Source organism: Dendroctonus ponderosae, unplaced genomic scaffold (genome assembly GCF_020466585.1).
Source record: "Dendroctonus ponderosae isolate FM_Combo_2020 unplaced genomic scaffold, Dpon_F_20191213v2 Dpon_F_20191213_1, whole genome shotgun sequence".
NCBI lineage: Eukaryota > Metazoa > Arthropoda > Insecta > Coleoptera > Curculionidae > Dendroctonus > Dendroctonus ponderosae.
Genome location: NW_026017110.1, coordinates 22,933,344 through 22,959,636, shown reverse-complemented (window position 1 = coordinate 22,959,636; position 26,293 = coordinate 22,933,344). Strand labels below are relative to the sequence as shown.

General features: G+C 34.0%; 4 protein-coding genes across 9 annotated transcripts in view; 1 reads left to right on the top strand and 3 right to left on the bottom strand.

The window, feature by feature from the left end:
- Positions 1 to 1,127: 1,127 nt before the first annotated feature.
- Positions 1,128 to 2,898, bottom strand: LOC109536076 (probable endopolygalacturonase B). Its single transcript, XM_048670602.1, has 6 exons — positions 2,805 to 2,898; positions 2,446 to 2,729; positions 2,168 to 2,389; positions 1,903 to 2,111; positions 1,740 to 1,848; positions 1,128 to 1,682 (listed from the first exon to the last, which is right to left on the bottom strand). Exons 2-6 carry the CDS (start codon positions 2,540 to 2,542, stop codon positions 1,201 to 1,203), a joined length of 1,119 nt encoding a protein of 372 aa, XP_048526559.1. The 5' UTR covers positions 2,543 to 2,729; positions 2,805 to 2,898; the 3' UTR covers positions 1,128 to 1,200.
- Positions 2,899 to 2,914: 16 nt separating this feature from the next.
- Positions 2,915 to 8,520, bottom strand: LOC109546031. The gene is made up of 10 exons (XM_048661175.1): positions 8,140 to 8,520; positions 7,879 to 8,087; positions 7,678 to 7,801; positions 7,265 to 7,486; positions 6,908 to 7,197; positions 4,359 to 4,488; positions 4,081 to 4,302; positions 3,816 to 4,024; positions 3,653 to 3,761; positions 2,915 to 3,595 (listed from the first exon to the last, which is right to left on the bottom strand). Exons 1-10 carry the CDS (start codon positions 8,420 to 8,422, stop codon positions 3,114 to 3,116), a joined length of 2,280 nt encoding a protein of 759 aa, XP_048517132.1. The 5' UTR covers positions 8,423 to 8,520; the 3' UTR covers positions 2,915 to 3,113.
- Positions 8,521 to 8,620: 100 nt separating this feature from the next.
- The window catches only part of LOC109536083 (palmitoyl-protein thioesterase 1), an 18,613-nt gene continuing 940 nt past the window's right edge, over positions 8,621 to 26,293 (bottom strand). The window contains exons 1-9 of one of the 2 annotated variants that reach the window (XM_048670600.1): positions 18,664 to 18,778; positions 15,283 to 15,406; positions 15,104 to 15,217; positions 14,887 to 15,045; positions 14,694 to 14,832; positions 11,653 to 11,811; positions 11,019 to 11,107; positions 9,616 to 9,728; positions 8,621 to 8,975 (exon numbers count right to left, since the gene is read on the bottom strand). In XM_048670600.1, the coding sequence (XP_048526557.1) occupies positions 8,743 to 8,975; positions 9,616 to 9,728; positions 11,019 to 11,107; positions 11,653 to 11,811; positions 14,694 to 14,832; positions 14,887 to 15,045; positions 15,104 to 15,217; positions 15,283 to 15,406; positions 18,664 to 18,778 (1,245 nt within the window). In that variant the 3' untranslated portion in view covers positions 8,621 to 8,742. Of the gene's footprint in view, positions 8,976 to 9,615; positions 9,729 to 11,018; positions 11,108 to 11,652; positions 11,812 to 14,693; positions 14,833 to 14,886; positions 15,046 to 15,103; positions 15,218 to 15,282; positions 15,407 to 18,663; positions 18,779 to 26,293 lie in introns of those variants that run through there. The other variant, XM_048670601.1, reaches the window with a different exon arrangement.
- The window catches only part of LOC109532831 (upstream stimulatory factor 2), a 21,934-nt gene continuing 13,020 nt past the window's right edge, over positions 17,380 to 26,293 (top strand). For 2 of the 5 annotated variants that reach the window (XR_002171450.2, XM_019897893.2), the window contains exon 1: positions 18,803 to 18,981. Coding sequence is in view for 1 of the 5 variants with exons in the window: in XM_019897893.2 (XP_019753452.2) it covers positions 18,920 to 18,981 (62 nt within the window). In the remaining 4 variants the exon portion in view is untranslated. Of the gene's footprint in view, positions 17,399 to 18,802; positions 18,982 to 22,360; positions 22,380 to 23,469; positions 23,757 to 26,293 lie in introns of those variants that run through there. The other 3 variants (XR_007282484.1, XR_007282483.1, XR_002171452.1) reach the window with 3 other exon arrangements.

Genomic DNA, 26,293 nt, shown 5'->3' with positions numbered 1-26,293 from the left:
GTTCCTTGGACCAACCACCCTCCAAATTAGCGGGGGGGACAGATGTTCGCCCCACATTCTCCAATCACTCCTTTCTTTCAGACCGTTACAACCCCCATGCTCAACCCACGGATGATGACTTACAGGGGGTCGCACTTTGACCATCCACTTCGAAGCAATTTCGATCTCGTACCGCCGAGGTAGGGAAACTCCGTACCGCCAGATCTACTATCTTCCGTGCTCTCAAACAACATGCACCACATGACTCAACCTTTTCACATCCATTCCAATCGGGGAGTCGCACTTTGACCATCCACTTCCGAAGCAATTTCGATCTCGTACCGCCGAGGCAGGGGAACTCCGTACCGCCAGATCTACTATCTTCGTGCTCTCAAACAACATGCACCACCGTGACTCAACCTTTCCACATCCTTTCCAAACGAACAAACGGGGGGTCGGACCATTCACTTCCGAAGCAATTTTGATCTCGTACTGCCGAGGCAGGGGACTCCGTACCGCCAGATCTACTATCTTCCGTGTTCTCAAGCAACATGCACCACCGTGACTCAACCTTTCCACATCCATTCCAGACATTCACCTTTGTTTCGTACTGCCGAGTCAACTAAGCGTCCGTACTGCCAAACTCCATCCCTCCGGCCGCCGCGCCGGGTTCAAAAATCCAATTCTGTCGTAATCTGTATATGCAGCGCTACAAGCCACGACATCAGGCCTGAGGGTCTCCGGCAGCAGAGCGCTGGGCCCAAGCAGCTCCCGCTATGTACCGAATCCCTTTTGTGTCAACCCGTTTGCCAACTCTCCAAGAGAGTTGCCCAGTCACGCCACGAGGAGGCCGGTTGACGTAGTGACCCAACAGTGGGGACAGTGGAAATCTCAACTACTTGGAAATAAACTACAACACTGCAGCACATGTTTAATATTGCAAAACTATAATTCATATTATTGATGTTTCCGAAGAAAAACTGCATGAATATCTAAAATATTTGCAATTCTTTTTCAATTAAATAAAATATTCTCCATCCTTTGCTATTTGAGGTTTTTCAAGTAGAATTGAACATGTTTTGGTCTCCAACAGTTTAATTAATATTTTCATAAGTGGGACACAGTATTTTGGATCCCAAGCCAAAGCATTTCCGATTCACAAACATATATTTAATCTATCAACTTACATCCAAATCGCTAATAAATCGTACATAAAACTCGTTAGCATATAATATCCTCAGGTGCAGCTGTACAATTATTTTCGTTAATTGACTCGATCATGATATTGTTGAACTTCCAGTCGAAACACCCTTCTTCCGCACATAACACGTAGATRGGCACAGCTGAATCTAAAGTAGTTCCCTTGATGTTCTCTAAAGTTAAATCGACTATTGGAACATTGTTCTTTGGATCGGGCGGTGAGGTTGAATTTGTAGGATCCTGATAGTTTTCGTGAATTATCACACCATAGCGTTCAACTCCTTCGAATTCAATGTTACTGTATGTGACATTCCGTATTAATCCTGGGCCGCCATCTACATGCGTTTTTATATGAATAGCCTGCCGACCACCGCTTAGAAACGCGTTTCTAATCGTCACATTCTCAAGAGTGTTCTGCTCCAAGGAGTCAGTGGTGAATCCTACTGAGAGACTTAAGCCATAACTGTGATAGCAAGTCATGTCTTCCAGTAACATATTTACACCTTTTCCAGAAAACCAAGAGTTTTAAATACTTAAATTTTACAAAATATATTGATTACCGCATCTTAGAGCCACGCAGTCATCCTGGTTGAAAACGTATGAGTTTCTAATGACAATGTTGGTGCCGTTCCAAACATCAAAACCATCAGTGTTCTTCGCTTTAGGGGTCTTAAGAAGTTAATGTTAAAATTAGTTTTCAGGGAATGTTTTCTCCAAACTAACCCCATCTCCAGCCTCGCTATCAATCACCCAGTCAGAAAGCTCCACATTGGAAGAATCGGATAAAATCGCACAATGCATCGGCGGATTTAGAATGTGCATCTTGGTCATAATGGAATTATGCAACTGCATGACGAAGAAAAACGGTTTAGGGCTACCCCATTCCCCAAGACCATCCCAGTAAAGTTGGCCTTGTCCATCCAAAATAACATCTAGATATCATCCGAAAATAGTAAAAAAAATCCATTAAACTGGTCAAGCGATTTACCATCTTCACTTAAAATAATAGCGTTGCTGGCATTAATAGCAACAAGAGGACCTTCCCATTCGGCATGACCAAATGTGATATTGCCCGCAAAAATCACCGTCGTATCGTCTCTTAGATTCAGCTCCATAATTTGGCCTCCTGGTACCTCAAAGCTTCCCATCACTATAACACTGCATTCTTCAATGGCGAATGGTATATCAGCAAAATCAGTTACTGTGCATCCTATAATTGCGTTTTCCATTAAAATTTCTAGACAATTTACCTTTAATTGATTGTACCTTCTTTGATTTCGCCCCTTGACTTTAGGCCACTCCAGCCAAAAATTTGCTGTAAAAACAGGACCAAACACCACAATGAAATATTCCAGACACTCATTTTTACACTCGACGTTGGAGTCGATTGCAAATGATAATGCAAATCTGCTCATCGAGTTCAGCGCTTATATTTGATACATGAGTGGCGCGTAATAAGACAAAATGCGTATCTGTGTGTTCGATGAAAATCTGCCGATGAGAGGTTTCTTCATGCCTCGAAGTGCCACTTAATTTTATTTTGGAAGAACCTTGAATAAAAAACTCAACATTTTAAATTTATTCTGCTACATTTAAAATAATCTATCCAGAATCGGGGAACTTACTCAAGATATAAATGCCTCAACTTTTGTGCTCTAAAACTCAAAATAGTTGTACACAACTATTGATAGTTTGCTTGTTGAAACCATCGGGAACTTTCTAATGCTTAGACCACTAAAATTTGGCGTTTTATTTGCATCAGCTTTAACTAACAACATTGTTTGACGACGAATGCTTATTAATAAATCTGCACGTGTCATATTTCCACATTTTCTGCGTTCTAAACGATGTACAATGTATATTCAGTATGCATCAAAATGTAACTATTTTTCCATTTGATTGGTGCTAATTTGAGTAAAGCTATATAAAAATCGTTAGCATATAATGCCTTCAGGTGCAGCTGTACAATTATTCTTGTTAATTGACTCGATCATGATATTGTTGAACTTCCAGTCGAAACACCCTTCTTCCGCACATAACACGTAGATGGGCACAGCTGAATCTAAAGTAGTTCCCTTGATGTTCTCTAAAGTTAAATCGACTATTGGAACATTGTTCTTTGGATCGGGCGGTGAGGTTGAATTTGTAGGATCCTGATAGTTTTCGTGAATTATCACACCATAGCGTTCAACTCCTTCGAATTCAATGTTACTGTATGTGACATTCCGTATTAATCCTGGGCCGCCATCTACATGCGTTTTTATATGAATAGCCTGCCGACCACCGCTTAGAAACGCGTTTCTAATCGTCACATTCTCAAGAGTGTTCTGCTCCAAGGAGTCAGTGGTGAATCCTACTGAGAGACTTAAGCCATAACTGTGATAGCAAGTCATGTCTTCCAGTAACATATTTACACCTTTTCCAGAAAACCAAGAGTTTTAAATACTTAAATTTTACAAAATATATTGATTACCGCATCTTAGAGCCACGCAGTCATCCTGGTTGAAAACGTATGAGTTTCTAATGACAATGTTGGTGCCGTTCCAAACATCAAAACCATCAGTGTTCTTCGCTTTAGGGGTCTTAAGAAGTTAATGTTAAAATTAGTTTTCAGGGAATGTTTTCTCCAAACTAACCCCATCTCCAGCCTCGCTATCAATCACCCAGTCAGAAAGCTCCACATTGGAAGAATCGGATAAAATCGCACAATGCATCGGCGGATTTAGAATGTGCATCTTGGTCATAATGGAATTATGCAACTGCATGACGAAGAAAAACGGTTTAGGGCTACCCCATTCCCCAAGACCATCCCAGTAAAGTTGGCCTTGTCCATCCAAAATAACATCTAGATATCATCCGAAAATAGTAAAAAAAATCCATTAAACTGGTCAAGCGATTTACCATCTTCACTTAAAATAATAGCGTTGCTGGCATTAATAGCAACAAGAGGACCTTCCCATTCGGCATGACCAAATGTGATATTGCCCGCAAAAATCACCGTCGTATCGTCTCTTAGATTCAGCTCCATAATTTGGCCTCCAGGTACCTCAAAGCTTCCCATCACTATAATACTGCATTCCTCAATGGCGAACGGTATATCAGCAAAATCTGTTACGGTGCATCCTAAAATTGCGGTTTTGAGTAAAGTTCCTAGACAATTTTCCTGGAGTTGGTTGTGCCTTCTTGGATTTCTCCTCTTGATTTTAAGTCACGCCAGCCAAAACCCTGCCGTAGAAACAGGATCGCAAACCACAAGGAAATATTCCACACACTCATTTTTTCACTCGACGTATGAGTCGATTGAAAATACTAATGCAAGTCTGCTCATTCTGTTCATCTTATATTTAATAAGTGAGTGACGCACAATAAAACAAAATGCTTATGTTTTCGACCAAAATACTCGATCGAAATCTGCCGATGAGAGGTTTTTGCATTCCTCCAAGCGCCACTTAATTTTATTTTGGAAGAACAAATTAATAATAAACACATTTTAAATTTATTCTGCTACATCTAAAATAATATATCCAGAATTGCAAAATTTATTGAATATTGAATTTGAAAATTTAAAATTGTTTCAAAAAACTATTGATAGGTTTATTTTTATTTTCATAAACTGTGGCTCTAATTTGGATTAACTTTGATCAAAATTTGTTTGACTGCAAAATATTATTAATAAATCTGCTCGTCTTTTGTCTATCACTTGAATGTCAGGCGACAATGTTTTGTCTTGTCTTCTTAAACAATTTCCATTTACCTTTTAGGAGTTTTGCAGCATTTTCAGAAATCATGTTTTTATAACTAAAATCAATTAATTTTAGAAGCAATAGTTCACTTAAACATCAAATATTCTGGGTTCATTTGGCTTAACAGGAAAAAGCTCTCAAAAATAATTGCAAAATAATTTTGATTTAATAAGCATATTGTAGATTTTTCAGAGTCTGATTTATACAAAAACCAAAGATGACTAAAGGCTCCCGCTAGATCGTGAAAAGAGACCCAAGAAATTGCTTAGTCTTTGCAAGAAAAACGTAATTTTTACGTTCAGTTGTTCCACTAAAGTGTAATAAATTAACTCTATCACTAAATACTAAATGCGGTTTCGATAAAACGTTCTCAGTGTTCACGCAAAACGGATGATCATTATTTGAACATATGTAAAACTCATTCAAACATATGTAAAACATAACCACAACACAAGACAAATATCTAACAACTTTCTTGCTCTACCTGAAAAAAATAATCGAACCATTCATCTTAAGTTTCTTAATTATGTAGCCCCAAAATTGTATAATTTATTGCCAAGTATAATAAGATCAATAAATAACTTCAATTTATTTAATAAAAAATTTAGGGAATATATTACTATACACAGGAACACATTTGTTCAGATACTTTCTCAAAGTTGAGTTCTGGGGAAAATGTTTTAAGTTGCTAATTTTAGGTAAGAATATACATGTATCGTAAGCTATGTGGATTTCTGTTGAACCAGGACAGAAAATAAAAATATGATTACTGATATAAAAAAAAATTGTAACCTCAAGAGTACATACTTAAGGTACAAGGTATCTGGGTACTCAACAAATAATTTTTACATTATATGAATTGTAAATTGACAAATAATTTTCTGTTTACAATTAACTATATTCTGTTATTTTTAATAAATTTTGAATTTGAATTTGAATTATTTGGCTGAAAAGTTAGGCCAGAATTATAAATAGTTTGCCAAATGAGCATTTAAGGGAATTAAATTAAATGCCACTTGGTTTTCATCGATTATTAGCTAACTAATTGTATGTGTTTCATTTCAAATAATAGATCTTGAAGATCAAAAAAGCGCCCTCAAAACCCCAATGAAGAAAGAACAAAACATGGAAATCACTATTAGAAAAATCGAAGAGAGCAGCGAATAGAAAAAATGTAAACTATTAAATCTTCTTTATAACACCAAATCAAATATTATTAATATGGAACCGTGTCTACTCTTTTAAAATATAATATACCTCCCCTTACAATTCACGCTGAACCGGGGCAGATACGAACAAAATCCAAGAGTCAAAAAAAGGACCGTTAAAAAAAGTTTGGTATAGTAAAAATAGCATAATCCCAGAAAAATGAATACGATGAGAATTTAACAATCAAAATCAATTGCCATGTCTAATAATGTTTAGAATAAGAAATTAGTTTTAATAATATGTCAACAACTCTAGAAGCTAAAAAAAAACTTTTTAAAATTTCAAGCGTTCAAGCGAAAGATGCAGCTTTTCCACGAATCATACATTGTCTTGCCCAATTATGAATATTACAGATAAATCTATAGAAAAACTGATAGAACTTATGTTTAATTCCTTGCTTTTATCGATCGTTTTGTTGAGTCATTTTAGCACAGTTCAGAATCAGTTCTTACCTGAAATCTCTTTGTTATTTCTTCTTAGCAAAATGTTTGTTCCCGTTGCTATTTTCCTTTATTTTCTGATTTTCAACCCCCCTACTTTCGATTATTTTGTATTGACGTTAATTGTTGGTTGCTGGTGCTAATTGTATGCTATTGTATGGTAGATTGTGTACAAGAAATAATAGTTTATTTGTTATAATGGCACTTTCAGACCGAATTTCAGTAGCAGCAGAAATACGTTCAAAAAATTATATACATTTCAATTAAAATTTAAAGTCTTACAAAAACAATTTATTAAGGGTTTTATTTTCCGATTACAAAAGTTTGCTATTTTTATCTAACAAGTTCGCTGGAATTATCGGTGCAACTGTATCCATCGGGTTCAAAGTTACACTTATTCTCTTGTTCTCCGGTTATGCGAACTCCGGACCAAATCCAATTAAAGCAGCCTTCATCAGCGCAGATAATCTCGACCGGTGTTGCTGAGCTTCCAACGCTTCCAGTTACATCTTCAAGAACCAAGTCTCTAATTGGTATGTTATTCTTTGGTTCCACATCACTCAAGGTATCCGAAGGAGGCTTGTTTTGGTAATTTTCTTGTATCAGAATTCCATTGTAAGTGATCGCTGCAGTAGAAAGTACAAAACAGAAATTATTCATTCGGGACTCAACGGTTCTTAAATTCGTTTCTACCTCGCATGGTTATGTTTTTATAAATCACCCCCGTGATATTTCCAATGCCTCCATCCACATGCGTTTTGACGTGGATGCCGTTCCGTCCACCATCCATGACAGAATTTACAAAAGAAACATTCTGGATAGTGTTAAGTGCAATTGAATCGTTGCTGAAACCCACTGAAATGCTCAGACCGTGACCTCCATGGCAGTACAAGTTTGAAACCGTAATATTCTCTCCTGAAAATATTTTCACAATAATTCAACAATCGGTTCAAGAGTTTAACGATAAAGTTTGTGTTGAAGTGCTTCGAGTCCTAACTGATAACTTTTTAAAAACTTTTTTGAAAGCTTGAAAGAAAAAGCATTGAAAGTATTAACAACTTTTTCCATAATTACTCTATTTAAATCAACACACTAAAAGTGTTTACCACATCGTAAAGCTACGCAATCGTCTTGATTAAAGATTACGGAGTCCGATATGATAACATTCGTGGAGTTCCAAACATCAAAAGCATCAGTATTGTGTCCTTCTTTCCCTGCTTCAGCTATTCCCTAAATTCGAATACTTTTTAGTTCTACACCTTACACCAAAATTAAATTTATCTTGGAAATAGTTCACAAATACATACAGGATCTCCAGCTAAGTCATCAATGATCCAATTGGTAAAAAGCACATTATCCGAATTGGTAATCTGCACAACGTCTTTCGGACTGTTAATCACTTTAATGTCTCTGAAGGTGGAACCAAATGCCTCAATGGTAAAGAACTGGGGCTTGGAATTGCTCCAACCTCCTTGACCATCCCAGTAGGATTGTCCTAAGCCATCCAGCACTGAGTCTGAAGAGTAAAATTTTATTAATCTGTGGGGACTTAAAAAAAGTTACTTTACCATAATCGCCTCGCACAGTAATTCCTGTCCCGTTGATGGTCACCAAAGGCCCATCCCAATGTTCGAACCCAAAAGAAATGTTGCCTCGGAAAATAACTTCAGCGCCTTCAGTCAGATTCAGTTTCAATGTTTGGCCAGCCGGTACTGCCAAATTGTCCACAATTATTTGCTGGCATTTCACCGCTTCTTCGACGTCGTCGAATGTGGACAATATACACGGTTCACTTGAAGTGTATTGCAAAAAAGCAATTAGGCACAATGTAACTATGGAAAATGCCAGCATTTTCAAGTGATGCCGCACGTTGCTAGTTTATGATCTACTGTTTATGTAGAACTCATTATTTATATTCGCTTTAGTGTATCAGGTACTCGGGCTTCATTACATGTAAAGCGACGTCACATTCTGGTAATCAGTATAAGGCTGGAGATAGAACCAATATTCCAAGTGTTTTTGATTGCTTAATAATTTGGAAAAAACCACTTTTGCTGCTGCAAGTTAACTCGCTATATTTTTATATGAAATTGTACAAGCAGGTTTATAAAACAATTGGGTACCTACTAAAATTTAATTCGACAACATTAAATTAGTGTCTAGAACTAGCATCAACTATCATCAGGTTTCGAAGAAGCCACATCTTGCCGCTTCAGCCAACACAAAATGCTGATCCAGGCAAAAGAGCAGGTTCCCACATAAGTCACCCTGTATATGCTGGGAACCAAGGAAAAATTAATGGCTTGTCCTGGTAGCCAAAACAAACAGTTCGCCAAAAAGGTATGGGCAAATTTGCTCTTGCATTCAGCTAGCAGGTCTTCTTTATGTTCTAAAATGCTCATCGCTGAAAAAAAGTTTTTGTTTTAGATGCAAAAATACTGAAAATGAATAATAAGGTTGTTAAAGAAAGTAGTACCAAAGATACCAAAGATGTATATGTAAAGATAACAAACAATTTTTCGGATAAATTCGTCTTGAATGCTTTGTACTGTCAAACATGTAAGCCCTATGAAAATTTGCATACATTTAATCTTCATCCGGTGCTCCATCAGCACCTCTTGAAAACGCCCACCCAGGCCAAGAAAAGGTTAAAAATATGTTCTTTGCAAAAAAAGACAAAATATTTTTCTGAACTTAAACACATTCTGGGATTGTATGCAAAATGTTTGAAAAGTTATAAAAGTTGGTAACTCGCCTTCATTTTGCATTTGTCTGGCTGTGTTTTATTTGTCGTGTGTCTTTTAAAATACTTAGGTATGTACAATAAATTGTGTTTCCATAAATCCGAAGTGTTTTCCTATTCAACCTTCTTCCACTCTTTTTCTTTTAATTTTCAAGTATTTTATTCACTTTGAACTTCGGATTTGCTGGTATTGTGAAAGATTACTGATTCGACAAAACATTCAACCTGCTTTATACATTTTAAAAATTTGCATCAACTAAAAAACGCTTTGGCTATTTTTAAAATACTATTGATTACTTACTAACATAAAAGATGACCAGTAGCTGAGGTGTGAATAAAAACTGGTCAATAAGCATTTTCTTAACGACAACTTTTGCTGTTGCGCCTGGTAGTTTCTTGTCTAGATATCTATACCTGTTCAAAGAAAAAACATTGTTATAAGTGATATGGCCATCAATATTTCAATTCAAATAACGTACGATCTCGATAATTCGGACCTTCAGTAAACCAGATTCTTCTACAATCCGATCTTGGATAATAAATAATAATTGATTTTTGATAAAAGCATAAAAGTTTGAACCCAACATTTTTCGTTCGTCAAACGTTAAAATATTAAAATCCATTAGCTTAAAATGTTTACTGACAGCAAATAGCCAAGGCTTCAAAAGAACTTTGTTTTACACCAAAATTGGGAACTCGGCTCAAATATGACCACACATTTTTTCATTTTTCCTAATAGGTATCATAAGAACCGTTTTTTCACCATTGGGTAGATAGTTTAAAACCCCATTCACTAAGTGGTACCTAAGTTAGCAAATAGTTTCAGTTTTCACACAATTCATGCACATCTCCACGATTTTGGAGATATCTTGGGTGCGAATTGAGTTAGGGCCCCCATTTCTACACTACTGAATAGACCACTAATTGTCCATTTACGAAATTTTTGGGAAATATTATGTATTTACATAAAATTCAATATTTTAAGCTGACTTTTAGGTTTAAGCGGTTTGGCCCCAATTAGGCTCAAACATACCGTCGCTTTTTTCGCCACATCTCAAAAACCATTTGAGCCACAAAGACGGGTTTTCTTCCACCGGAAAGAGAATTTAAAACTTCATTCAATCAGTAAAACATGAATTTGGAAATAATGGTAGTTTTCCCGCAAAAACACAATATTTACATTACAAAAAAAAAATACGAGATGACAAAATCTCATGCACAACGTGAAGGCGAGATAGGCCTTTTCGGCAAAATTGCGTCGGCTTTTGAGCCGAACGAATATGACGAAAAAAGCCATTTCAGGATATTGATGACATTTTTTACCGCTGGAGGACTCAAATACGACTAAAGAACACCCTAACAGTGATAACGAAGGTCCGGAAACTAACAGTGCAAACTCAACTATTAGGAACGAAGAAGGAGAAAAGTTTCAGTTCTTGTGTTAAAGCAAAGCAAATCAATAAGAAATAACAAATGGTTAAACAAATTAATACTGCATCATAAGTTTTTCATTTTTTCGTCAATTACACAATTCTTAAAACCGTTTTTTTATAATGTACCCGGTTTTAATGGATTCCGATTATCGAAGTCGCATTGGATGAGTAAAAATACACAACAAACTATGCTTACATTTCAAGAATTAGATAAGAAATTCATAAAATTATGTATGAATTACATTTTCATTGAAAATTAATACGAACCTACCATACTGCCAGCAAAGGCCCGCCTATTCCAGTTCCATAAATTCCATATCTTCCTATAGTCTCCAAGTCCAAAGGTTGCGATGGTTTATTCTAAAAAAATATCTTTATTTGAGCTTCTATGCGAAAAAATGTGAAAGCTTCATAATAAATCCAACAATCAGATTTTAGAGAGTCAATATATTTTGGTTGGTAAAGGTAAAAAAGTTCCTAATTTCACTTCAAAAGAAGTATCGAATCTTAGATTAGTCTTCATTTTTGGAAACCCCTCTAGGCAAAGCTGATAAAATGTAATTCGATTTTAAATATTTTAAAGTGCTTATACTGAATTTCCCATCGGTTAAACGATTTCTTTAATGAAGCAGACAAAAGTGGAAAACAAAGTTAGGAAACTTAAATTTAAAATTTAAATTACAATGACTACGAGAATAAATTTAAATCGAAATTAACGCCGTTTTAAAATTATACATGAACAAAGTCAAATATATTAAGTAACTACTTAATTAACATTTTTAAAATTATGAAGTTTGATCACTATACATATTTCCAATAATTATGAGATTAGCTTAATTACTGCTTCATTTATAGCGGGAAACAATAATTTTGGGAAACAAAATTTTGGAAGTTTAATTACTTACCAATATTTTTTTGTTGATGGTTTGTTGCGACGCTTCAGCAGCTACACATAGTGTACCATAAACAACCGAATTTCCTATTATGGGATGTTTTTCCAGCACAGTTCGGAAGAGAACTCGCAACTTACTCATACTGTAAATGTCTACTTTCCACTCTTTTGTCTGTAAAATAAAATTGATCATATTTATATGTTTGAATATTTCCAGTATTTTACATCAAAATTGTTACAAATTTGTATTAAACCTTTTTACAAAATGCTAACGGAAATAATTTAAAGGAATTAGAAAACTTTGAAGTACTGAATTGATTAGGTATAAAATATCAAGTATTCAAATGCATCTAGAGAAAAAATACACGTCAGTACGGAAAAATTGAATCAATAACGTAAAATAAGGAAAGTAAGAGGAATGAGAGCATGTCAACAATCACAGATATATTTTATTGATTAACTTCTAATTTTTAATCTTAATAGCTAGATACATACCTCAAGTTATTACTCTCAATATACATATGCAAGTTTAATGAATATTTTAAGCGTGCACTTCCTTCATTCACATAACAAATCAAATTATAATTTTCACTACATTATTCCGTATACTGAAACATTGGATTTCTTATCTTATTACATACCATCAAACTTGTTTCGAGTAAAACGTGAACCTTGAGGTTTATCTATACATAGACTCAGTTAACGATGCGTTATTAAATGAAAGTAAAAATGCGGTCTGAAAGATTGGTTAATCCAAACGCCGCACATTTGTTCCATATTTAAATAGATTTAATAAATTGTAAATTAACAATAAATTACCTACTTGCTTGATCGATTAATCGCTCGAACAGTAGCTCTACAAGGCATCGATGATGGTTAACTGAAATTTACGGGTTTGGCTCTACCGAATAAATTTGCCTACTAAACGTTTTAAATTGGATTAAATTAAGCTAGTCACTGTTGGATAGTACAATAGCTTCCATTTCCAGGCATATGTATAATATTGGCTTGACGAAAACGTGCGTTTATATTTTATTGCGGAATAGAAGCGTTTCTCTGCGGTTAATTAAACTAGTGTTTTTGACAACTTTATGAAACTTCTAACTACATTAAGCAATTTCTGCGTTTAGTAGTGTTAACGCGAGGATAAATAAAGAGTATCCCACAACTAAATAAGCCTCTATTTGTAAAAGAACTCGCAAAAATACAACAGAAAAACTCGCAAATACGCTACAGATGGCTTGTTCTTTTTATTGCTTCTTCCATTATTTTATATTCTTTCGGATATTACTTGACTTCTTCGTTTCAACAAAAATGTTAAATTACTCTGCAGCAACTGTTCAGTTGTTCAGTTTAAACCGCAGTGTTTCAAAGAAGCTAAAATTGAATAGGTAAATAAAACACCGATTTGTTACTTGTTTTTCAATTTTATTTTTTAAGCATTTTTTTGCAAAACTGACACTATTTTATGATTTATTTCAATTTCGCAAATAGTGGTCGACAACGTTCTCTTCAAACCACTCCCATTCGAACCTAAGATGATTTCCAGATGTAGAAAGAAACTTTAAACGATTGTCTTCATTCAGTTGCTTCAAACCAAGACGATCCTGAAAATCAAACGTAAGTTTTTTTTTCCGCTAATTGTTTATTTTATTCACTTCAGTATATATAGCTGACTCTTGTAAGGTTTGCTTCTCCACAGACTGTCCCGGTTTGTAAAAACCAAACCATTCAGTGTCCACAGGTTGAACAACAGTGTCATTATCGAATCTGATTAACACGAAGTTTTCCAGGCCCTAAAATGAATTCAATAAGAATAAATAGGAAATTTCATATTCAAAAAATACATGGTTCAAAAATATGTAAAACAATGTCCAATTAATGAGTTCAGCTTTCATTTATTGTAAAGGGCTTTACCCGCAAATAGTTTTACCCACCTAAAATTTTAACTTTTTTGTTCCAAATACGTTATTTTGTTCAAACTTGTAAAACATTTTGATTAAAATTCACTATTTTTGGCTCCATAGCATTAAAAAATTTCAGTTTTTCAATGATTCTTTACTATCCGTTAGAATGCTTCTAGAATTCGAAGTGAGAAATCCTCCGTTATATAATTCCTCACTATCCCATACTCACTACAACTTATATATCACATTTTATGAAATATTTTAAAATTAAATTCACATTAATGCTGGTCCTATTTCTCTCTTTATTCGCATCTAAATCGACAATTGTTAACGAATTAAGCTGCTGCTGTCTAAAAATGCCGTTAGAAGACAATAAATAATGAATTTAACTGAAAAATGATTTAAATGAAAGCAAAAAATATAGTAAACAAAATGGCTATAATTTGTTGGCTCTATTCTAATGGCTAATCTATTTTCAAAATTCACTCATTAAAATCCACGCAATGTTTCATAATATACATACATGCGTTGCTAAAGCTACTCTGACACAATCATTGTAAAATATTTAGATTATTCCTTAGCCAAATCAAAGTCTGAGAAACAAATTCAAAAAAGGTTCTTGAAAACTAGCAAAACCAGAATTTAGATCAATACGATTTTGGATTTAATGAGCTCATTTGCGATGCATTTAACTGCAGAAAAGTAAGTTTTATAGCGGTAATTACCAACACGAATTCGCAATTAATCAAAATACAAACTAATCAGACCATGTCTAAGTCGAAGTGCTGGTGGACGTTTTTAAAATATGAATTTTTAAGTAGACATAATTTTTTAAGCTGTTTCAACTGAAAAAAATTGCAGTGATTTTCAAAATTGAGCAATTAAAAAATATATTTTGTGGTTTTATAAACTGAAATAGAGGGAATGAAGAAAAGAGCAACATTCATTACGTGAAGGGCGCACAGAACCTAAACATGTAGAAACCTGAACATCTAAAACCCGATAAAACATCAAAACTAAGTGCATTTAGATGTTTTTTAAAACAACATAATTATGACACTGGATTATTTTATAATCGAATGTTTGATGGATCACTGGATTAAGTCTAAATATAACTTTTTACTTGGAACATATTACTATAGCTTACCAAAAGATTGGTTTTGTATGTCTCGTTGATCACTAGCTCATTATTAATGTCGGCTAAGAACGAGCTGTTTTTCTTGTATTCTTCCTCATTCAAAGGATCATGCCAGTAGGTAGCTTGCACCAAACCTTTTTGCACCCAACTATTAAAATCCACGAATGATCAGTATAGACAATTATTGTTTTAAATCACTTACTCAATGTAAGCTGCATGGTTGAGCAATTTCCGAATGTAATCGCAAGCGTTATTCGATAAAGCTCCGCAGTTGGGCAGACCGTAAACTCCTTGGTGTTGTCCTCCGACTGAAATTAGGTTCTTTATACGCGGAGTTGGGCATCTTTGCACTAAAGCTCTCCTGACAAAAATGTGTTGCAATTAGATCCTATCCTGATTCTAAACGTACGGTTGCATACAAAAATTGAGCTCCTTGCGAAAATCCTATCGCATTGAATCCATTGGCTAATTGAGAATCCTGCTGGATTTTTTCACAAGCCATCTCGATTTGACTGTCAGGATGCATAAAGTACCTAAAATTATTAAAACGAATTGAATTATTATTATATATCTACCATCCACAGATGGCAATTCCTACCCATTTTCAACATCCTCAAGGAAATTATCACCGATTTTCAATGAGTGCACGTAAACTCCAGGAATAGATGCATTCAGCTTTTCCTTTATGGCTCCAAGACTGTAAAATGCGCAGCAGGAATCACCTTAGATAAAACAAAATATTTTCATGTTGGATGATTAAAGCAGACATTTAAATATTTCGAATTGCAATCGCGCTCATCATCGTCTGTGCATGCATATATAGAAACCTACAGGACGTGCTTCAAATGGTAAAATTATGCTCTCGAAAACATAAATGCGATGTTACTTTTTCATTTTTGGTGCTTTGGTGTGTAAGCCAAAAATACAGTTTTATTTGTTCCTTTGAACTATTAGGAGGAGCTGACGGTCATTTTGCAAATGCGGAAAATTTATTAAATTAACCACAATGATTTTGAACTTAAGATTTAGCAATTAGTATTAAACAAACTTAAATTGATTTGCATAGTGATGATTTGTAAATAATCCTGTTGTCCCTCCCTAATGTTTAATTTATTAGTAGCATAGAAAATAATAAGTTAAATACGCTTTAGATGTTTCTCAGAACGTTTCAGGAACTTTTTGAAACAGAAACGTACATTTTTGCGGTAACCGAGATCGTTAAGAAAAGTTTCTACAAATTCTTAATCGTATTTGGACACAATGGCTTTAAAATAATCAATAATATAGGAACGATGATTAAAATATACAAAAGAAGTATGAGAATATAATATAAAATGCGATCTAGAGCTCTTAATTTTTTTTCTTTAGCTCATTTAATCGATTTATATTGGTTATACATGCTTTGAAAATTTTGTATTGTAATATAATGCCAATAATAAATCTTGTTCATTAAACTAAAAACGTAATTTCAAGTTTACTGAGGTACCCAAATAAGTTTAATGGTTCTAGCGCAATAAATGTGTTTATTAATCAGTTATTTATCGCTGACACGGAATTTGTGCAAGCTACTTTTTAAATTACCCGTAAATATTCTGGGAACTACTTTGTTACTTAAGCTAAGAGGAACACGAGACCTGCTTACTAACGTAGTTACAACTGGTGAAAAATTCAACGTACCAGCAATTTTCCCGTCTATTCAAAGACTTTTGACACCGTTAGATAAAATCTGCAAAAATGTAGCAAATCTTACAAAAAAAATGAGTGTGCAAGAACAAATAATCGACCTAATAAAAACCAAATAAACCCTCTGTGCAAATGGATAAATTATCCAATTGTCATCACTGCCTATGTATCCTTTGCTCTACCTTCTTCCTCAATATTTGCTTTGAATGGCTCTGTAGAAAGGCACTCGACACTGGACGGGAAACTATCGATCGGACGCAGAAACATTTCCTATTTGCGTTACGCAGACGACACAAGTCTGTTAGTGCAGTCAGACAACCAGTCATTTGTTCAACTAATTGAATATTACGGCGCATTAAAAAAAATACAAAAGGACAATAAAAATAAAAACACACAAGGGAAGTAAACAGCCTGGGAGCTTGCATTACCGATGGAAGGAATATTGAAGGAAAATTAAAATATTCATTGGAATGGCACTGAAATAAAAATTTGAATGACATTAAAATTGAAATAAAAAATTACGATTGATGTATTTCCAAAGGCAACAAACGCAGGGCCATGAATTTTTAAGGTCCTTGCTGAAGAAAAATTGGGAGGTTTGAAATGACCAGCTATAGAAGAATCTTAAAAATAAGCTCTCTCTCTTACGGCCATGTTATGAGAAATGATGGGATCGAAAATCTGATAAATGGGAGAAGTAGCGAACGATTGACCAGATGCAAAATGTATGGATTTTTATATGTATTTATTACTTGTATCAGGCAGGATCCACGTGTAGAGAAGTATTTTAGAAGTACATCGACTTTTTATGTTATCTGTCTGCCTTTAAGCGTTGGGCGATTAAAATAGATTTATATAATTGACTTAGATATCATTCAATGGCTAATTTCATTTTATGATCATCATTTCAGTAGTCTTATAGTCGAATAATTCATTTGCAGTTTAACATTATTGACTCTTTCTATTAGTTGTGCTGAGTGCTACCTATTGCAATAGTGTGGATAAATGATGAAAATCTAAAATTTGCTTAAGTAAGTTATTAACTTAAAGCTGAAATAATTGAAAAATTTAAGGATGGATGTTTAATTGAAATAATTGTCACTATTAATTAGACGAACCGTAAAATCTCCGGTAGACGACAGTAATCAACAGTCAGGTCATGGCCAATTAATTACGTATAGTGTGCAAATAGTAATTTATTTATATTTAGTTCAATATGTACCTATTCGAAAGGATCGTTTCGTTTTATTATTTTGGCTATTTTTAAAACTAATATGCGAGTTTACGGCTTCGAGAGCATTAAATTGGTATTATTAGTTTTGGTTTTCCACAGCAAATGCCTTGGAGCTCAAATGTTTTCAAGTACACAGTTTACAAATAATAATAAACTTTTTTATTTATAACTGGTTTTTCGATCTGGTTATATCTTCATGACAATTCGACTCAGCTAACCACACTTGAAATCAAGGAAGTAAATTACGTCTATAACAATGGAGGAAAAAACAGTAATTGTTTGGAAATTATCAGTCCTGGGCACTCCATAATGCAAGTCATAGAGATTGACCAAGTTGCAAAGCCAAGAAATAAGAAGCATGTTATTGAAAAATACCTGAAATTTCATAAAGGGCTTTAAAAAACTAAAGAACCATGATATAAAGAATGGAAAAAAGTACAAGCTAATAAATATCTAAATTGTTAAATGAGAAAAGAATGATTCTTATGTGAAAAGATCTGAAAGGTGATATTCCAGATCATAAGTTAAGTAGGCACAACAATGTTGTGAAAAGTGAGTACTGAAGCTGGAAATATTGCCATAAAATGATATCATACGGGCTGATTCGTATGTTTTTTCCAGAAAGGATGGAAGCAAAAACCATTCTTGATAAAAACCAGAATAATCGCAAAAAAGGAACATACGAAATTCATTTTGATTCAGAATTAAAAATATCATAATTCATAAATCAAGACTGTGAAATATGAATGACGATTCTGTTTTTATGCGCGCAGTTAAAAGCTTTTGTCATTATGAATTTATTTATAATCAGTCCATCAAGTTGAATCTTATAAGTTACGTAGTAATAATTAATAATTCATCGGAGTTCCAAACCGTACTTTCTCCGTACTGTAATACGTACTTAACAAAGACGATGTAAAACCATCCCAAACTGAAATGAAGCAACAATTTATTGAATGCTTGTAATCAACAAAGACTTGAGGCCTTGAACTCTGTTTATCGGAAGCGAGAAAATCGAAATCAAGACCAAAGAATTGGACTAATAGTACTACTGGCACTTACCCATTCCATGCCACATAACGATGGGTGTAGGTTCGTTTGCGACATTTTCTGCAAAGTAACTAAAAATCAGAAGCACTGAACAAGTAATGAATCTGAAATTGTTGCCTGCCGACATATTGTGCTATCTTGTAGCCACAACTCTGAAAAGTATTAAATAAATTGCATTAGTCTGGGTGGCTTATATGAACTGGTACTTGCGGCAGTACTTGTGAATTGCGATTAGTTTATCGGAGAGTGGCGATACCGAAAGACATAAATGATAATACGGAATTCCAGTCTACGCTCAGTTAGAACATATACAGACATACGAAATATCAAGTAGGTAAAATTATAGCACGCATTATTAGTATGTAATATCCTCTTAAGTGCATGATTCTCAATAAGTTACCAAAGATATGATTTGTGTTTTTTTAATAATCAAATACGTTAACTTACATATATGTACCTATCTAAAGGAGAATAACACCGGGTATAACAGTTGATCAAGATTCAAGATTTAGCTCTATTTAATATTTAGGTAATTCTTCTGGATGTGTTTCTATCACGGGTGGATCCAGAAGACTGGTCATGACCCCCCTTGTGCTGGGTTTATGTTGACTAATTGTATTTTTCCTGAATAAAATTTTCAAAATAAATACTTTGAATGATGGCAAACACCAACACGGATGACACGCATATTATGGAAATTATGCTGTTATTATAATTATATGGTGCATCACATAAGTAGCTCTATTAATACGGACCCGATTTGGATCATTGAAAACTCGTTCTAAAGCACTATGATTTTGTCTAAAAATCGTAATTTGCAAAATTGAAACTGGTTGAGAAATTTGAAAGTCATAAGCATTTTTAATGCGAAGGTATATTGAAGATTTTTTAAGACAAATGTTATCAATGTGTTTTTTGTTGATTTAAGCCCGTAATTTCTTTGGAAAAACTGCTTTATGATTTTTGCTTTTTGTGTGTAGAATTTTTCTGCATAATTCTGTTAATATATGTCCGATTTGGCAATTGTTAAATTTGTTGAAAAATGTACTATTTTCTATAATAACTGCATCTCGGAAAATTGCAATCGATTGAAAATCTTGGAAGTTATGATGATGTGAATGTCGAAAAGACGATTTTCTGAATAAAATATTTTGAATTTTAACCTCGATTAACTCATTTTCAAAATAGAACATCAGATTGTTTGCAAAATGTATTCTCGACACATTCACTGTCTATAACAAAATTTGGAATTGCAACAGTTTGGAAGGAAATGGGCTTTGAATATTGGCAAGCGTAAACCTTTCAAACTTGCATATTCTTCCACTCTTTAGCCTGTAACTCGGTCAGGTATCAACATTTTTCAGAAATTCAAAACTCTTTAAAATCCCATAGACGTGACGTAAAAAGTTCATTTTTGTCACCGTTTCAGCGCCAGGGGAGTTTAAATTTTCAAAGACCTGAAGCGCTGGTTGCTCCTGGAAACACGCGATTTTGCTACAATTTTAGCGGGGCAGTAAAATTTTTTAACCCCAAAATTTATTTATAGGAAAAACTCAAAATTATTTTTTTTTGAATTTTGGTAATTTTTCATTTTTTTGAAAACCGCAAATGCGTAAAATTTTCACTTACGATTCGAACCTAGACCAAAATGGCATTTTCCATTAACATGGTTTTCGTACATAGTTTCGGAGGAAATGAAATTTGGTGTTAGAGAGACTGCCAGCCACATTATTTGCACACTTTTTTGCCCATAACTCGACAACTCTTGGCAATATTTCGAAAAGAACATGCATTGGGTTGCCACGAGTATTCGCTAGAGTCAAGCTGTTTTGAAAAAAATCCACATTGACAACGGTAATGAAGATAATGAACCCTGAATGTTGGCAGCCGTTCGACTGTTCCATTTGTGTACAAATTTAAGGTGTTTGGTGCATTTAAGCGATTTTTTTTTCAGAGTTTTGATTTTTGTACAGAGAGAGTTGTGTTCAAAAACAATAGTAACTTAGGAAATTTTCGGCAAAAAAACTTACAATTTTAATTGCGAGTTTTTTTACTGCTTTTGACTTAAGGAGCTGCACAATTATACAAATTTAAGGTGTTTGGGGCATTTGGAAAGTTTTGATTTTTTAGAAAACATCTACCTCCAGTGTCATGAAATTTTCGGAAGAAAAAGAAGAATATTACATGCGAGTTTTGTGACTGCTTTCGACCTAAAGAGCTTCTCAGTTATGCAAATTTACGGAATTATCACTTATTATGCACAGTTTTATATTTGAAGTTTGAACGAATATATTCGAGGTTTGAGTTTGAGAAAGACACCCGCTGCATATTACAACCCATCACGTAAATAAAAAAAAGATAGATAAAACATCTAATTTTTTTCTTTAAGAACTTCAGAAAGTGATTTTTATCAGATAATGCGCGTTTTCAAATATCGTAAGAAATTACTCCAAAACACTGCCATGTAATTTTTGGAATTTTATAAAGACAATACTGAATGATCAAAAAATCTGCTTGAGCTTGCATTTGATTAGATTAGTGCTACTGACAATGAATAAATAAAACTATTTACTGACCCAGAAAAATGTGCAATCACTCGATACAAGCAAGTGTTAGTTTTAATTGGATTTGCTTAGAAGATTGGATCACACTAATAATAAGAACGAAGTTTAGACGAAACGAAAAATAAGATTATTGAATTTATTTGGAAAAAATGAACTATTTATCTGCTCATTATTTAATAAAAAAACCAATAGTTTCATCTATCATTTATTGGTTAACTTTTTGTGGGTTTGAATAGGGAACTTTTATGGAATATTTATTATTTTTCATTTACTTTGTCATTTGAAACCGTTTTGAACTTAGTTACTGACTTTGTTGGAAAATATACGCCAGTTTTATAGAATTTTTAAGAGTTCAAAGAAATAATACAACCGCTTAGGAACCTACGTAGATCCGTACGCCGCTTTTACAATCCATTGTGTCTATCAAATGACAATAAAAGCCATCAAGCAATATCATTCGCAAGCAGCAGAAATGATAAGCTATGAATGTCCAAAGAATTCAACCGTATCGTTTGGAAGTGATTTTGAAAATGGTCCGAGCTTGGTTTCTTCTGTTATTTCCATTATATTCGATAACGTGTACATGTAGATACACTTATCAATTGCTCGTTTCTCAGAATGTGAATAAATTAACGTTGACACGTTTCCATTGCAAATCAATGAACAATGAACTCAAAATAAGTCTGACGTCTTCACAAAACCAGTAATATTTTTAATTGCCTAAGCTAAGCAGGCTTTAATCGATGCATTGTTCTCCCTCAAGATAATTTTTACTACTTGGCCAAGTTATTGTAAATTGCCCAGGTTGTTTCCGTCCAATGTTATGCATATGTTTTTGTAGAATAGTCAACGAAAAATGTATTAAGAGGAAATGAATTTGGAAATAACCGATTAGAAGAAACACGGTAATTACGTGTTTTATTGAGCTTTCTGTTAATGGGTGCGAATCATGGTTGTATATTATCGCAATTAGTCATCACAAACTACTAAAAACAACGCGTAAACGAATACTAGTGTTAAATACATTCCGGGTCATATTAGTCATTCTCACAGGAAACCTGTATTTTTTTAAATCTTGAAATCGATGGTCAATCGTTCATGCAAAAGGCTAAGAAATGTTGATTTTGTCTAAAGTTTGTTGAGTTTTAGATCCAAACTTGCAAAGTAAGTAGGCAGGTAGTTCAACTGATACTAAATGTTGTAGAATTTATGGAGAAAGCATTTTCTTAAACTATTTTCTTTTCTTGTAACTCATTGAAGAGAAAGCTACTATCTAGAGAATTCCACATTTGTGTCAAATTTTTATGTCTCTAGCGAAATTCAAAACATTGAAAAATTTATAAAAAATATCAAATGTTTCCATACTTTTGTAAGACATTAAACAATGAAACCAATAGATTCTAAAAGACCACCCAAACGGGCATAGAAGTTGCACATGAATGAACATTGATCTATTGAAGACCGTTTCAATGGGCACCACCCGCGGTTATAACCGAGCTTATTACAAACTAGAGACGAGCTAAAGCGTGATTTGAAAATCACTGTTATAACTGTGAAAGTCATTTTTTTAACTGTAAATTTAACCTGTGATTGTGATTCCACTTGTGATTGCCGTTTTCGTGATATAGCAGCGTCATAAGGTGATGGCAATTGTGCGTCACTTGCAGAAACAATTTTAGAACATTTGTAATTCACATTTTTTAAATAAATAACTTTATTTGGGCATATGTACAACAAATAATATTTTATACTTATTAATAAAATAATTTATACTATCTTGGCGAAAATTTTCAGAATTTATGGATATTGTGGAATGTTGCATTCCATGTGCCGTTTCAAATTCAACGTACTGGTTTTGTAAGATAATTTTGCTCTGCATAAATTGCATTTTGTAAAATTATCATCTAATGCAGAAAAGAAATTCCGCAAAAAATAATTTTCCGTCGCTGAGAACAATACATAATAAACAATTTCAGTTCAAAAAAATTGACGAGACAGAAACACTAAGCGTATTCCTAGAAATTTATTTTAAAAATACACAAACAGGTTACCGATGCACAATTAGATTACGGGTAATGAATGGTGCATACTGAAATAGGTACCCAAAAATGTCCATAAAATGCATGGGAACCCGTGAATGCAATATTTCTTTAACGAACAAAATAATTTTATTTGGGTTCGTTCTTTCGCCGGGCTTACGTCGCTCTTTAATATCACGTTTTAAAATCACAGTTTATTTTTACGTTCTTCACAGATTGTTACGTTCTTCGCAGAAAACATCTCAGGTAGTGATGTGTTGCTCAACTCTAGCACAAACCCCTTCCAACCCGAAGAATCTGGGGTAAATTTGACTCACCCAAGCTGGTCTGTCTTTACAAGATCTTTACTCGTCTTTATCTGTGGTTGGGGGTGGAAATATGCCAATAAACAAGGGAAAAATCACTCGTGGTACCATTAGTTAGTTCCTGCATTAAATTTAGTGCCAGGATTAACAACAACAATTAGTGGTACTTAGTGCCAGTTTTTTAAATTATTCATCAGGTGAGTTTTCTCACAGAGTAGCCTTTTCAATATATTTCTTATTGTTTAAACGTTGAAGATAATGTTAATGAGTAAGTGTTTGTTACAGAGAATTAACTTTACTTTTCTTCTGTTAAGTCTTTATATTTATTTATCTATTTTAATATTAAACTGGTTTTGTTTAAAATCTATTTAGTCCTCCTAATCTTTTAAAGTCCAATATTGTAAGAGCTCCATTTAAAAGTTTATCTGAGTAATGATGTTAGGGACGGGTGCTGGCTGTGGATCATAGTGAGTAGTCTGTGATCCACATCCACAGTACCTAGTGGTCAATTGAGATTAGAGATGACACGAAATACTTGCACAGGTATTTTGGAACAGATATCGATATGGGACAGTCGGTACCTGTTATCGATATTTAAAATAACATGTGATTTGAAATAACAGGGCTCGCCTACGATGCTGGTCAGTACCAGAACATCTGGGATTTCGATATTTCAACAAAGCAAAAAGACAAATACCTGCCGTTGTGCCGTTTGGTTCCCCGCGGCGTTGTCAATTGGCCTGAGTTTTAGTGAAAGAATATATTTTATTCGCTTGAAGTGGTGAGGTTTTGTATCTATGGAAGTGGGACGAGGGACCTGATGATTTTCGAATCCATGCACCCATGATTCGGCAAATAGCAATATTCAATGAACAGAAAATATCGGGAACAGCGGTAACAGCCGTCTCCGATATTTTCTTTAATGTGACCAGGCCTGAGGGTCACAGGCTGTGACTGATTGACTGTTTTTTTCGGAATTCTGAACTGTTCCTTGTCCTCGGAACTTGTTCTTTTTCGACCAATAGCAGTGCTTCTGAAATAAAATAGCATTTGTTGCATCTACCCAGTGGAGTAGTGGACTAACTACGTTTAAATTTGTATATCCGCTATTTACTTAGTCTGGACATGTTTCAATATTTGTTTATATCACACATAGCTGAAGTATTAAATGGTCAATTTTCAATTAAACGATAAGATGAATTGTTATCAGTGATTAAGCATGAAAATAGAAGATAGGCAAAAAAATTTCACATTTTCCTGCCCTTAAGTGGGAAAGATAACAAATGTGGTCACTTTTTTGTGTTCAAATAAAGTTTCGATTAAATGGTAAAACGTTACTCATAAAACATGTTATCACTTTTTTTGATCATCAGCCCTTGCATACATAAAGCAACAAAATGCTCTTCGGTCATAATTTATCGCTGACCCAGCAGATTCGCACCCAAATTACCAGGAAGTGGCGTGGATTTCCTTCAATGGAACAATTAGTGCAGTCGGATTAGAGATTTTCCGGGCACTAAATAGATGAAAATTATTTTTATTTTATTTTTATAATTAATTTGGTTTTGCTTCAAAACATCTCACTATAACTTTTTTTGAAGTTGATTTTACTCGTAAAGAGTTGTACTACAACGTACAATAAATGAAAATTAACAAAACGCTAAAATTGACGTTTTTTTTTCGATTTTTTAGTAAACTAATGAACGGATTTTAATGTAGTTTATCTGATATSATAGGTATTTTTAATACTTGAAATARGGATGAAACTTTTTCAATMGCATCACCGGTTCAACAGTTATGCGCAAAAAACGGGCTTTCGCACTTTCTTTAATTATTTTTATATAATTTTTTATAAACAATGTTCCACAGCAGGAAATCGAGCACAAACTATTGTCTCAATATTCTGACATCCTTCCGAACAACTTCCAATAATTTTTTTTTTTACTTTCATATTTTTAGTGCCCGAAACAGGCCTTTTAAAGTGGAATCCGACTGGACTCAAAATACGCTTCAGCCTGGTTTCAGGTACAAACTAGGGATGACACAAACCAGTATTTTTCAGTCACAGGTTCCATATGTGACTGTTCCAAGCTCSTACCTGTTCCAAGTATCTGTGATTTTTAGKCACATGTTATTTTGGCCCTTGATAAATATTGGTTTGTACCTGTAACCGGGCTGAAGCGTATTTTGAGTCCAGTCAGATTCCACTTTAAAAGGCCCGTTTCGGGAACTAAAAATATGATGGTAAAAGTTTAGTTTAGTTTAGTTTTAGTTTAGTTAAAAGTTGTTCGGAAGGATGTCAGAATATTGACACAATGGTTTGTGCTCGATTTCCGGCTGTGGAACACTGCTTATAAACAATTATTTATAAATAATTAAAGAAGCCGTTTTTTGTGCATAATTGTCGAACTGTTGATGCTATTGAAAAAAAGTTTTATCCTTTTTTTCAAGTATTAAAAACACCTATGATATCAGATAAACTACATTAAAATCTGTTCATTAGTTTACTCAAAAATCGAAAAAAAACGTCGATTTCATCGTTTTGTTAATTTTCAATAATTAATTTAGTTTTGTTTCACGAAAATGGTACCATAACTTTCTTTGGTCAGTCAGTAATGAAATTTTCATTTACTGTACGTTATAGTATAACTCTTTACGAGTAAAATACAGCCTCAGAGAAGTCTCTCCGACGTCTCAAGAAAAATTTATTTAGAATCTGGCAAGAGCCCTTTTT